At 32.6% G+C, this 14844-nt stretch overlaps 1 protein-coding gene across 1 annotated transcript; it reads right to left on the bottom strand.

The window, feature by feature from the left end:
• Nucleotides 1–27: 27 nt before the first annotated feature.
• On the bottom strand, nt 28–9127 carry LOC130444353 (alpha-tocopherol transfer protein-like). Its single transcript, XM_056779440.1, has 5 exons — nt 8983–9127; nt 6605–6777; nt 2239–2349; nt 1692–1794; nt 28–173 (listed from the first exon to the last, which is right to left on the bottom strand). The coding sequence occupies exons 1-5, from the start codon at nt 9125–9127 to the stop codon at nt 28–30; spliced, it is 678 nt and encodes a 225-aa protein (XP_056635418.1).
• Nucleotides 9128–14844: the final 5717 nt, after the last annotated feature.

A 14844-nucleotide genomic window follows, 5' to 3' on the forward strand; every position in this document is an offset into this window, starting at 1 on the left:
TTATTATGTCAACTATATTTTTATTCTTCAATCAAATGACATATTTCTAAAATCAAATGGTGGGAAACCGAATAAGTTTAGAGATATATTTGGACGAAGATGTTTATTCACTTTCAAAACATCCAAGTTATCAAAATAGTCTTTGTAGTCATCATATTTCTTTAGCCAAGTTTCTGAAAATAGGAAGAAATGAAAAATATAAGGAAAATCTCCAACTTCTATTATATATATTGATCAACATTCAACAAATGAAGAGATATAAAAATGAGAATACCCAAAACACTACGTAGGGACGTTGCATTATCTGCCAAGTCGAGCGTCTTCAGGTGTCCATTGAGACGACAATACCTGGATAGGACTCTGCCAGACTCTGTCTGTCAGTTATTTCGTTTCCCTCCACTCTAGTGTATCTCGGAATCCGTTTTGCTTATACAAGCATTCCCAAACCTTCAAACCATAACTTCAATGACCTTCGACCTTAGATCTCTAATGGCTGCTTGGCCATCAGACAGGATGATTATCTCCTGTTTGCGATAATTGTTCAATTGCACATATTTCTGCTTCAAAAATGCTTTTAGACTGTTTGGTTCTAGGTCCGTACAACTTCTATTCCAGCACTGTCTGTTGTATACCATTTGATGGTATTTCTGTTCATTTATCGTATTTTGCTTTTTTGCTATTTTGTCCTGAGGCATGTCCAAGATTTAACCATTTTTTAAGGATGGTTCAAGTAACTAGATTCCTCCTATTAATGTCTAGTTAAAAAATATGCAAAAATGGAGCCTTGTGGAACGCCGGTAAACGGTAATAAGAATATATCAAGTCCAGCACGCCAGACCTGGAAGAAAGCTTTCTGGATATCCACGAAGATGGCAGAGGCGCACTGATTTTGGTTCATTGCTTTGGTCAAGATAGTTTGAAGGGTCAGAAGTCTCAGATTCTATCCTTGATTGATCAAATGTTTAAAGACTTTATCCAAGAGGCTGAAATAGCGATAAGATTCAGGTTTAATAGTGTCTTTGCCTAGTTTGGGAATGAGAACTATGTCGGTAGATTTCCAACATTGAGGAAAGTTAAAATAATGCCAAAAGGTGCTAAATAGGTAGGTTTTTCATTGCCTGTCTTGAGATTCCGTCCCACCCAGGAGTGGAGTTCTTCTTTAGTTGGGTTATCCAGTCAGATTATGTGTTGGATGAAGAAATTGGTTTCATCGGCAAAGGTGAGGGTTGTCAGTTGGAATAAAGCTTGTAGTGACAAAAGCTTGTATAAAATATGGTCTGCAACAAGTATACCAAGAACAACAAGACTATTTCAGACAAAAGTAATGAAAGTCTGTTCTATGAAGTCGAAATATGGAAATTGAGATGATGTCCAAAAAAATCAAACAAATGGATACGTTATACACTAGGGGAACCAGAAACTAGATGAACATTTAATTGTAATACAATAGATATAAGAAAAACAGGCAGACCTGTACGAATATGGAGAAAAACAATCGAGAAAGAACTTAACATGGAAAGAGGCTGAGCAAATAGCTAGATGGAGATCGAGAGCCCTCGTAAACAAAATTGGACAAACCCCCAAAATGACGTAGCCTCATCGTTTTACCACAGATGCTTAAACTGGGAGATATTATGGTACAAAGTGTCTAACTGTCTGAAACGTTTATATAAACATCTTAGTTAACTTACCTTCTAATTCGTTGACATATTTTTCGTTGCCTCCATAATCTTTTGGTAGAATATCTATTGGAAAAGTTTCTCGAAGGCTATCAAGAGATGAGTGGATGTGGAGCTGAAAATATATTCATTTAACGTGAAAAAAATATTGAAATCTCGAAGCTATGAGTGAATGTTTCTGAATGCAATATTGGTTGTTGCAGAGAGCTACTTTTTCCAAAAGTTTTGAAAGTTCCAAGGGTAATATCTCGAGCTACTGGTGTAATTTATTTGTAAAATCAAGTTTGGTAAAAAAATTGCATATTTTTCTGTCATAAAGGACAATTTGTCTGCAGAGTTGCTTTACGCCATATTATAAGCTATGAAATTGATTGAAACTTAGTGAGAATTCAACAGATTAATAGAGTAAATTAACTAAAATATGGTAATTAATAATTTTGGGTTTGGAGTACTAGTTATTGTGATTCATGCGATCAATAATCTGCAATTTGCAATACAATTTTCGATTCCTAGAGCGTAATTTTAACTTCAATATATTAAGGAGTAGAAATGTACTTACCATTGCGTATAAATCTGGTCTTAACAAATTTCTTATTATAGTTAAGGCTAGTTGGAATACAGGAGGACAATTTATAAAATGTATTCCTTTGAAAGGACGACCTAATCCTTTCTGGAAAATTTTAATTGATGATTTATGACATGAGAAGCTAAATCTGAATGTTATTACTAGTTAAACACCAAAACTCACACTACGCCAAATAGACCAGGGTCGATAATTGTACAGATAAAAAAAAGTAGTAGAATGAAACCTATTGGGAAAGGAAGAGAATATGAAAAAATGGAAGGAAAAATAAGTTATGGGCGATGTGAGATCGGGAAGTGGAAAGGGAAGAGTTTATAAGGATATAAAACGATTTAACTCAATTTATATGTTTTTCATGAAAATATGAACAAGTTTGAAGCCCCCTATACCCAATAATCCGACTCCAACCAACGTTTTAATTTTTTCATACATATTTCCATACTTCATCAACATATTTCTAGAATTTTAGCTCAATATTCAAATTATTTTGGCCTGAGTGATTTTTTAAACAAGTATAAGTTTTTCATGAAAATATGAACAAGTTTGAAGCTCCCTACACCCAATAATCCGACTCCAACCAACGTTTTAATTTTTTTTGTACATATTTTCATACTTCAACAACATATTTCTAGAATTTTAGCTCAATATTCAAATTATTTTGGCCTGAGTGATTTTTTAAACAAGTATAAGTTTTTCATGAAAATATGAACAAGTTTGAAGCCCCCTATATCCAATAATCCGACTCCAACCAACGTTTTAATTTTTTTTGTACATATTTTCATACTTCAACAACATATTTCTAGAATTTTAGCTCAATATTCAAATTATTTTGGCCTGAGTGATTTTTTAAACAAGTATAAGTTTTTCATGAAAATATGAACAAGTTTGAAGCTCCCTACACCCAATAATCCGACTCCAACCAACGTTTTAATTTTTTTTGTACATATTTTCATACTTCATCAACATATTTCTAGAATTTTAGCTCAATATTCAAATTATTTTGGCCTGAGTGATTTTTTAAACAAGTATAAGTTTTTCATGAAAATATGAACAAGTTTGAAGCTCCCTACACCCAATAATCCGACTCCAACCAACGTTTTAATTTTTTTTGTACATATTTTCATACTTCAACAACATATTTCTAGAATTTTAGCTCAATATTCAAATTATTTTGGCCTGAGTGATTTTTTAAACAAGTATAAGTTTTTCATGAAAATATGAACAAGTTTGAAGCTCCCTACACCCAATAATCCGACTCCAACCAACGTTTTAATTTTTTTTGTACATATTTTCATACTTCAACAACATATTTCTAGAATTTTAGCTCAATATTCAAATTATTTTGGCCTGAGTGATTTTTTAAACAAGTATAAGTTTTTCATGAAAATATGAACAAGTTTGAAGCTCCCTATACCCAATAATCCGACTCCAACCAACGTTTTAATTTTTTTATACATATTTTCATACTTTAACAACATATTTCTAGAATTTTAGCTCAATATTCAAATTATTTTGGCCTGAGTGATTTTTTAAACAAGTATAAGTTTTTCATTATATGAACAAGTTTGAAGCCCCCTATACCCAATAATCCGACTCCAACCAACGTTTTAATTTTTTCATACATATTTCCATACTTCATCAACATATTTCTAGAATTTTAGCTCAATATTCAAATTATTTTGGCCTGAGTGATTTTTTAAACAAGTATAAGTTTTTCATGAAAATATGAACAAGTTTGAAGCTCCCTATACCCAATAATCCGAATCCAACCAACGTTTTAATTTTTTCATACATATTTCCATACTTCAACAACATATTTCTAGAATTTTAGCTCAATATTCAAATTATTTTGGCCTGAGTGATTTTTTAAACAAGTATAAGTTTTTCATGAAAATATGAACAAGTTTGAAGCTCCCTACACCCAATAATCCGACTCCAACCAACGTTTTAATTTTTTTTGTACATATTTTCATACTTCATCAACATATTTCTAGAATTTTAGCTCAATATTCAAATTATTTTGGCCTGAGTGATTTTTTAAACAAGTATAAGTTTTTCATGAAAATATGAACAAGTTTGAAGCTCCCTATACCCAATAATCCGACTCCAACCAACGTTTTAATTTTTTTATACATATTTTCATACTTCATCAACATATTTCTAGAATTTTAGCTCAATATTCAAATTATTTTGGCCTGAGTGATTTTTTAAACAAGTATAAGTTTTTCATGAAAATATGAACAAGTTTGAAGCTCCCTATACCCAATAATCCGAATCCAACCAACGTTTTAATTTTTTCATACATATTTCCATACTTCAACAACATATTTCTAGAATTTTAGCTCAATATTCAAATTATTTTGGCCTGAGTGATTTTTTAAACAAGTATAAGTTTTTCATGAAAATATGAACAAGTTTGAAGCTCCCTACACCCAATAATCCGACTCCAACCAACGTTTTAATTTTTTTTGTACATATTTTCATACTTCAACAACATATTTCTAGAATTTTAGCTCAATATTCAAATTATTTTGGCCTGAGTGATTTTTTAAACAAGTATAAGTTTTTCATGAAAATATGAACAAGTTTGAAGCTCCCTATACCCAATAATCCGACTCCAACCAACGTTTTAATTTTTTTATACATATTTTCATACTTCATCAACATATTTCTAGAATTTTAGCTCAATATTCAAATTATTTTGGCCTGAGTGATTTTTTAAACAAGTATAAGTTTTTCATGAAAATATGAACAAGTTTGAAGCTCCCTATACCCAATAATCCGACTCCAACCAACGTTTTAATTTTTTTATACATATTTTCATACTTTAACAACATATTTCTAGAATTTTAGCTCAATATTCAAATTATTTTGGTCTGAATTGTTTTTTAAACAGGTATATGTTTTTCCATGAATATATGAACAAGTTTGAAGCTTCCTACACCCAATAATCCGACTCCAACCAACGTTTTAATTTTTTCATACATATTTCCATACTTCATCAACATATTTCTAGAATTTTAGCTCAATATTCAAATTATTTTGGCCTGAGTGATTTTTTAAACAAGTATAAGTTTTTCATGAAAATATGAACAAGTTTGAAGCTCCCTATACCCAATAATCCGACTCCAACCAACGTTTTAATTTTTTTATACATATTTTCATACTTCAACAACATATTTCTAGAATTTTAGCTCAATATTCAAATTATTTTGGCCTGAGTGATTTTTTAAACAAGTATAAGTTTTTCATGAAAATATGAACAAGTTTGAAGCTCCCTATACCCAATAATCCGACTCCAACCAACGTTTTAATTTTTTTATACATATTTTCATACTTCATCAACATATTTCTAGAATTTTAGCTCAATATTCAAATTATTTTGGCCTGAGTGATTTTTTAAACAAGTATAAGTTTTTCATGAAAATATGAACAAGTTTGAAGCTCCCTATACCCAATAATCCGACTCCAACCAACGTTTTAATTTTTTTCTACATATTTTCATACTTCAACAACATATTTCTAGAATTTTAGCTCAATATTCAAATTATTTTGGCCTGAGTGATTTTTTAAACAAGTATAAGTTTTTCATGAATATATGAACAAGTTTGAAGACCCGTACACCCAATACTCTGACTTCAATCAACGTTTCGATTTTTTCAAACATATTTCAATACTTCATCAACATATTTCTAGAATTTTAGCTCAATATTCGAATTATTTTGGCCTGAAGAAATACATATAGATCCCAATGCAGCGAAAATGCAATTAAACATTTAAAAAATGGAAAAGCAGTGACACTAGGAGGAATTAATGAAGAAATACTTAAAAACGGAACTGAAAAACTGTATTCCTCTCTGTCTCATCTGTTTAGAAAATGTGAAAATATACCAGAAGAGTGGAAAATTGCGTTTATAATATCGATACACAAGAAAAAGCAACAAATCAGATAGTAACAACTATACAGGCTAATCTGTAATTAATACCATAATAGGTCTTATTAAAATGGAACGAAAACACCATAAAGAGGAGAAACGATGTGACTTTATTGACTTATAGAAAGCTTACGATAACGTATCCATTACAAAATTAGAGGTTGTACTCCTTTTCTAAAAGCTATTCAGAATCTATAAACCGATATGAGATTTTGTGTAAAAATGGACAAAAACATATCAGATCCATTTAGAATGGACTATGGTCTAGCGCTCTTTCAGTAGAAAAGAAAATGCAGAGGAGTAGGCACAGAGGTTGAGGTCGATTCGAAACCTACGATAAATGGGGTCTTCAAAAGACCACGAATCTTGTTCTGGAAAATAATGAAACAGTGGATATGAATACTTACGTCGGCCATCTTTGAACAGTTTAAGATAAACATAGGAGTGAGCTTTAGTACATGTTCCAACGTTAAATTTTCCAAATCGTAAATTAATACGTAATTCAACATTAAATTTTCTTGAATATTAATTTCGTGGGCGTTTATAGCAGCTGCCACCCACCAATGCGGATCAAGTTCTGCTGGGACATATTTTCGCAATTTTATTAACATCACACTATATATGTTTTCTAATAGTTTCGGAAAAGGTACTATTTGACTGCAACAAACACATAATGCACGTTCCGAAGGGTTTTTTCTGATTTATTTATAAAATATTTAGCGAAGGGTTTACATACATTGAAAGTCAAAGCAAAGACTTTGGAATAAGTTACAATTTTAATAGTTAGTCATCTTACATAATTAACACAGTGGAAATATTAATTATAATTGATAAATTGGTATTACCATGTACCGTTAAAAGTATTACCATGAAACGTAGCAAAAAATGGTTGACATATTATTGAAATTTGAGTTTCTTTCTTTCATAAATGTATTCAGGGATTAAACGCACTCCAATCTAGAATTAACTTTGTGAATATGCAAAATTGTTGTTAAAAGTCTAGTGAAAAGCTATCAAGAAAACACTGCAAGTCTTCAATGTGAGATTATGGTCTGCAATGACCACTTATCGGAACGTAGATCTAAATAAATCTGCTGGATTCAATGATTCGTCAGAATCATTTTGTCGAAAACTTATAACTCTAAACGATTGTCGCTCAGAAGTTCCAATTCAACCTCTATGGATTTTACCTTAACGAAAAAAAGTATATAATACAAATTCAAGAAAAATGAGACAAAGATTCTGTGAAGAAATTTAGCATATCACCTCAGATTTTTGTCGACAAATAATTTCACAGTTGTGTTTTTCCCAAATCTCTCTTTTTCCATTATTTTCTTCACCTTTTTCCGTTGTTTGTTTTTCAGAGAATCCTCAATCTTATTACACAATTTTGATTTTGATTTAAGCAGGGTCGGATTAAGCTAGTGGCTTTGGGGGGGGCTATAGTCCCGGGCCCAGGTCCAAGAGGGCCTGCTACCACAAATCTAACGTATTGATATTATTTTTTTTTTAATTTTTCCATGTTTCTGAATTCCTTACGAGAGCTCCGTCATTATTTTAGCTCCGGGTCTATAAATCCGGCCCTGGATTTGAGGTAGGTACTCGACCACGTCAAATATTTCCCAAACATCAAAACCTTTACTTAAAATGGGGGTATTTTATTTCTAATAGTATTTTTATTATTAAAAACCCCCCTCTATATCTATAGTAATTAATTCAAATAAGCACATCATACGTATTTTAGGCAATATCCGTGAAAAAGAAGAATTTCCTCATAAGAGTAGATAATAAACAATAAATTACTCACGTAGAACCAATTGTACTTTTCATCTGAGGTGTACCTGGATTTGAATACTGAAAAACAATTGTTAACGACGTTCTCATGGTATAATATGCCTCCAATTTTTTTTTAGCAGCTTCAATATCAAGTGTATTGTTTAATAAAAAAAATTCAATTCTATTTTTGTCTAAAAAAGAGATTTATTATTTAAAAAACTCATTCAAAATTCAGGTTAAGAAAGAAGAATCCAAATGACGACTGTGGGGTAAACAATCGATTTTGTCGTATGTACCCCTGGTAACTTTTCTTGATTTTTTCCTGTAATTTGGTTTTTTTGTATTGTTTTTTTGTTGAAAACATTCATAGAGACTTTTTAGATATTTTTCAGTGAAATTAATACAACGGAAACTGAGTATTTCCGCAGTTTGCAAGTAAACATTAAAGCTATTCAGATAATTCACAATTATCGTTTTTTTTTTGGAAATTAATTCCCACTGTTGTGTTCAAGTTTATCAAACATGAGTAGTTTGTAAAGTGGTAACCCAGTTGAAAGGCACAAGAACACACTTCAAGCCTTTTTATTGGATGACAAGAACTTTAGTCAGAATCCCACTTCTAGCAGTTCCCAACGTAGTTTTTTTTAGAGCGTTGTCGAAAAAACACCAATCAAACCAAGTTTTCGAGACAGAAATCACACTTCTTTAAAAAGCAACTCCTTAAGAAGCCATTTCGAAAAAAAAACGGAAATATTGAGGACTATTCAACAAAAAACTTCACAAATCATATAAAACCTTCAGACAAAATAATTCGTTTACCCCACGGCGGCCATTTTAAAATGGGCATCAGATAATTTTGACATTTAGTTAGATTGCTCAATTTAGAAACTTTTTATATTGTCGATGATCTCGTTCTTTAGAATAATCATCCACGTTTATAAGAAATATGTTTCAAAAAGAAAGAAAAAAAGTAGGAGAAATAAGATTTGAATTGGATATTAAAACTTACTTGTATTTCTCGGTAAATGAGGCTGAGATTCAATCCAATATTTAATTGACATAACCGCATCATTTAAATCTTCTTCTGATTTGTTCAAATGATATAAAACCGCCAATTTGGATCGTTGGTACGTAATCGAAATGGGATCATCCATCTTGTAAGAGTAAAAAATCTCAATAATAAAAAATAAATGTGGATTTTCTTGATGTTAACGATAAAATTACCGGAAATGAATCGATAATATTGTTTACTGAGTTTATCGGAATAAGCATTTAAAAATCAATGGATAATTAAATTGATTTATGACTCACTTCAGTAAAGCTCGATTAACACAATCAGTGCAGATGGAAGCGAAGCCACGTTTTACAAGAAAGTCGTTTCATTTCCTCTAAGGGTTTCACCCCAGGAAAATTTCATTTAGGTAATGGAAATAGAGAGCGCGGTCTAGAAATCGGATAGTATACATGTATCTTTAAAAGAAACACTAAAAACAACATAAAAATACTAAATAAATGATTATTGAATAGTACGAAGTTAAAAAATCAAAGTTAAGTTTATTTGGAGGTTATGTTAGTAGAACTGAAGCTGGAAAAATTTTCAAGCAGTATCCTGTTAACAAAACATCGAGGAAATACACAGAAAGGAGTTTCTGCCAACCTCATTGCGAAAGTTTTGAGATAGATACATAAAACAAATATTCACAATCGGATATGGCTTTATTGTTTCCGATTAAGACACCTCCAAAACATGTGATTTGAATCCATCAACGTCTCCTTCAGGTACGAAAAAACGTACATATAGCAATAAAAAGAAATCACTGGACGCAAAACAAAGATTATACGGCGGATGATTCATCAATTCGATGTTTTTAATGCCCAAAAACGTTTTTGTTTGAGTTGATGTGTGAGAGCTCGCGTTGTCGTGGTGGAGATTGATTCTTCTTCTTCGATTGGTTTCCCTGATTTTTTCGGACACTTCTAGTAAACAAATTTTGGTGTATCATTTAGAATTGACCGTTCTACGTTGTTCTAATGACGGCGGTGACATGTCCAGTTATTCCGAAACAACAGGCGATCATTTGCTTACCCATACAAAGAATTGTTGTTTAGTTTTGGGTCCATATGCTTAGATCCATGCTGCTTCACATGTTACGATCTTATAGACCTCTTTTGAAGCACCGCGATTGTTTTTTTTTCAGCATTTCTTTGCACCAATCGACGCGAGCTATTGGCAAATTATGCGGTATCTCTTTGACAGCCAAATGTTGCCCAAGTATGGATCAATCTCGTGGTACGTCAGATGACGATCTTGCAATATCAGTTTACGTATGGGGTCGATGTTTTTTGGCACCACAACCAATTTTGGGTGACCTTCACGAAGCTCATCATCCTGTAGCTAAGTGAGGCCATTGAATGCAGAAAACCAGCGAAACCTAGTGGTTTAATCCACGTCTAAGTCATAGAAAATCACCGAAAAAAATGTTTGATTCCATTTTTTGAGAAAGATGAATGTTCGCAATTGAAAATGTCAATATTTAGTCCTCGAAATCCTCTATATTTAACGTGTCAAGACCGTATTTGTATTTATTCTTAAAAGAAACAAATTTGATACAAAATCTTGAACTATTTATAAACAATATTGACTCCAAAGTATCAAATACTTCCTGTGGGTAAGTAGCGTAGATTAAAACTGTTGTTTCACGATTTTGCGTGGCGGTTTTGTTCTTTGGTAATAAAATATTTACGCAGTGAAGACAATTTTTGCAATTAACTGTAAATTTGGTCAAATTCCAAAGTTAAAGAGAACAAATATAACTTTTACGTTGTATAGTTCATCTAGATTATAAAAGTCGTCATTATTTCTTTTAACCATCCATTGTCACAATTCCTATTACCAGTCATAAAGTTAGACTTTCACTTCTCACGATTTCCACCTACGATCCTTGATTTGCGGTTTTCCAGATACGGATTTCTCATTCGACTTATAAAACAGTGAACATCGTGGGAATAATTATAACGTCATCAATCTTTATTTGTTACACTAATATATAATTTAGATGTTGCTTATTTTCCGACATTTTCGACATGATGCAATACAACGTGCAACGCAATGCAAGGCGCTATATTTCTTGATAAAAAGCTTGCGCAGATGGAGTTCAGCTAAAGGCGGAATGACATGATGCAATACAACGTGCAACGCAATGCAAGGCGCAATATTTCTTGATCAAAAGCTTGCGCAGATGGAGTTCAGCTAAAGGCGGAATGACATGATGCAATACAACGTGCAACGCAATGCAAGGCGCAATATTTCTTGATCAAAAGCGTGCGCTGATGGATTTCACCTAAATGCGGATTGGCATGATGCAATACAACGTGCAACGCAATGCAAGGCGCAATATTTCTTGATAAAAAGCATGCGCAGATGGAGTTCAGCTAAAGGCGGAATGACATGATGCAATACAACGTGCAACGCAATGCAAGGCGCAATATTTCTTGATAAAAAGCGTGCGCTGATGGATTTCACCTAAATGCGGACTGACATGATGCAATACAACGTGCAACGCAATGCAAGGCGCAATATTTCTTGATAAAAAGAGTGCGCAGATGAAGTTCAGCTAAATGCGGATTGACATGATGCAATACAACGTGCAACGCAATGCAAGGCGCAATATTTCTTGATCAAAAGCGTGCGCTGATGGATTTCACCTAAATGCGGATTGACATGATGCAATACAACGTGCAACGCAATGCAAGGCGCAATATTTCTTGATAAAAAGAGTGCGCTGATGGATTTCACCTAAATGCGGATTGACATGATGCAATACAACGTGCAACGCAATGCAAGGCGCAATATTTCTTGATAAAAAGCGTGCGCTGATGGATTTCACCTAAATGCGGATTGACATGATGCAATACAACGTGCAACGCAATGCAAGGCGCAATATTTCTTGATCAAAAGCATGCGCAGATGGAGTTCAGCTAAAGGCGGAATGACATGATGCAATACAACGTGCAACGCAATGCAAGGCGCAATATTTCTTGATCAAAAGCGTGCGCAAATGGAGTTCAACTAAATGCGGATTGACATGATGCAATACAACGTGCAACGCAATGCAAAGCGCAATATTTCTTGATAAAAAGCGTGCGCAGATGAAGTTCACCTAAATGCGGATTGACATGATGCAATACAACGTGCAACGCAATGCAAGGTGCAATATTTCTTGATAAAAAGCGTGCGCTGATGGATTTCACCTAAATGCGGATTGACATGATGCAATACAACGTGCAACGCAATGCAAGGCGCAATATTTCTTGATCAAAAGCATGCGCAGATGGAGTTCAGCTAAAGGCGGAATGACATGATGCAGTATAACGTGCAATGCAAGCAAAAGAAGTTCAGATGATTGTTTCATGCAAGATTTCGTACTTTAGCGGTTTGGTGTCATTAGTTTTACATTTGATTTAACAACCAACCTGTCCATCAAACTCCAAAAGCAAGACAGTAGCTGATATAATTATTGACAGGTATCCATTGAACACTTTTTCACTTCGTTATTAACTTATTTAGTTTTTTATTCGTATTTCTAAACCGGCCACAAAATATTAAGCAAAAGTTGAGGTTAGGAATTTGTTCACTGTTGTACTAATGGAATTTTTGTTGTGGCAGCCATAATGCAATGGCAAGAGACTTGCATGAAGGCCATTTGACATGATGGAAGACGCATATTTTTTGATAAAAAGCATGCGCAGATGAAGTTTTACTAAAGGCGGATTGTCATGATGTAATACAAGCAGAAAAATTAATTCCACCTCTCAAATAGAAACATCCTAACAAGACTCTATCTTTCTCTCTATTGGTAGACATTGTAGAAAATTAATTTGTTATCCTGCTGAGGATTACGTCAAAACAGAGACATCTGGTTTCAGCAATTTCAATTTCGTGGGTATTTTAATGGTAATTTTTTTAAATTATCATTTAAACTTATTCTAAAATATATTTTCAGTATATTCTTCCTCATTTCCGTAGTACAAAGTTTGGTAAAATTATTGAATTATTCAAAAATTTTGCGAGTCCGGCTCTGACTGTGGCGACATTAACAACGCATATCTTGTTATTGTTTTTTGGTTAAATTGAAGATCGCGGTTTGTGACTGTAAATCAAGTTTAAAATGAGAGCAGGAAATGTAAGAATTAGAAATTGGAAACTACGTGAATGGATATTGTTTGTTCATGAACAGGAAATATAACTGAACCAATTTAAAAGATGGCGGAGATACGATGAAATGATGCCTATTAATTGTATAATTTGAAAAATTAGTATCCATTTGAGGCTTTGAGGAAGGTAGCAAAACAAAGAAGACAGTGAATTGTGAATTTTTAAATCAAATTAGTTTCGAAATTATTCTAAATTATCATTTTTTTATTTTATTGTTTTCATATCAACATACCCAGTATGTTACCACGTAAAGATTTATATTTTGGCATACTAAAACTAATCTCAAAATTCACATATAATTTTTGTAAATATCTCGTTTTCTATAGGTTTTACGCTATTTGTATTGATTATCAATATTGTAGAGAATTTAATTCTCTATAACTTTTATATTTAACATTTTCTTATACCTTGAACTGTTTTCGAGATAGAGGGCGTAGAGCGCGTGGCGAGAGAGGTCAACTGGTAGTCTCGATCAAAAACTCATTTTTTATCAACTTTTAGATTAATTTGAAGTTCATACTACCACCAGACCTCAGGTAACGTTTACACCGAAGTTTATCAACAAACGCCAACTATAAAACGTGAAAAGAACGATATCTGTAGTTTAAACCGCTTTTTGAGGTTTATATTTAACTTGTAAAATCGAGTCTTGATTAATTTTAACTTTGAGAAGCTGATTTTGATCTACTTTTAGACCTTGAACGTGACCTAGCTCTACTTTTAGACCTAGAACATGACTTTGATCTACTTTTAGACCTTGAACGTATTTTGATCTACTTTTAGACCTAGAACGTGACTTTGATCTACTTTTAGACCTAGAACATGACTTTGATCTACTTTTAGACCTAGAACGTGACTTTGATCTACTTTTAGACCTTGAACGTATTTTGATCTACTTTTAGACCTAGAACGTGACCTAGCTCTACTTTTAGACCTAGAACATGACTTTGATCTACTTTTAGACCTAGAACATGACTTTGATCTACTTTTAGACCTTGAATGTGATCTGGATTTACTGTTAAATCTTGATCTAGCGATTTTGTGATTCTGGAATTCCAGTCATAAGTTGTTTGACAAAATTTTTATTATTTTTCGATGGCAATATTCATAAAATGCAAAATCATTTCTGAGATGTATTTACCAATTATTGCGCTTAGAAAAAAAAAGAATTCTCGAGTGCTACTGCACTGAGTTTAATAAGAAAATGTAGTAACAATAACAGGAAGAGTCCAATCTGGTCAAATAAGACACCATCCGGTCTTTGATTGGACACATGTTTCGTATGATTCACGTAAAAACTGTATGTTAAGGTGTCATTTTGTTTAATAAAATCCGTATTGGTAATTACACTAACAAAAGAAAGATCCGTTATAAATACTTGTACATAACCTCATTCTCTGCATTCGCTATTAAACACGTTTATTTTGAAGAATTTTATCATATTTCTGAAAAGTTTTAGCAATTTTTAGATTATTTCTTCGTCAATTTATGTCTCAGCAAATATTTTAATACTTTAAATTTCGTATTTTTGGATCGTATTTTGGTAAAACAAAAAGAAAACTGATTTGGTATTTCTTGAACCGTTGGTTATAATCGTATTGGGTTAATTTATAAACGTAGACCGACATCACTTCGCTATATTATTAAGTATATAGC

The sequence above is a fragment of the Diorhabda sublineata genome, chromosome 5 (assembly GCF_026230105.1).
Source record: "Diorhabda sublineata isolate icDioSubl1.1 chromosome 5, icDioSubl1.1, whole genome shotgun sequence".
Classification (NCBI taxonomy): domain Eukaryota; kingdom Metazoa; phylum Arthropoda; class Insecta; order Coleoptera; family Chrysomelidae; genus Diorhabda; species Diorhabda sublineata.

Coding starts and splice junctions, on each gene's coding strand:
- LOC130444353 (XM_056779440.1), bottom strand. CDS start 9,127: ATGGATGATCCCATTTCGATTACGTACCAACGATCCAAATTGGCGGTT. Junction 1,795..2,238: donor GACCAGATTTATACGCAATG/GTAAGTACATTT, acceptor ATATATTTTCAG/CTCCACATCCACTCATCTCT. Junction 174..1,691: donor ATATGTCAACGAATTAGAAG/GTAAGTTAACTA, acceptor TCCTATTTTCAG/AAACTTGGCTAAAGAAATAT.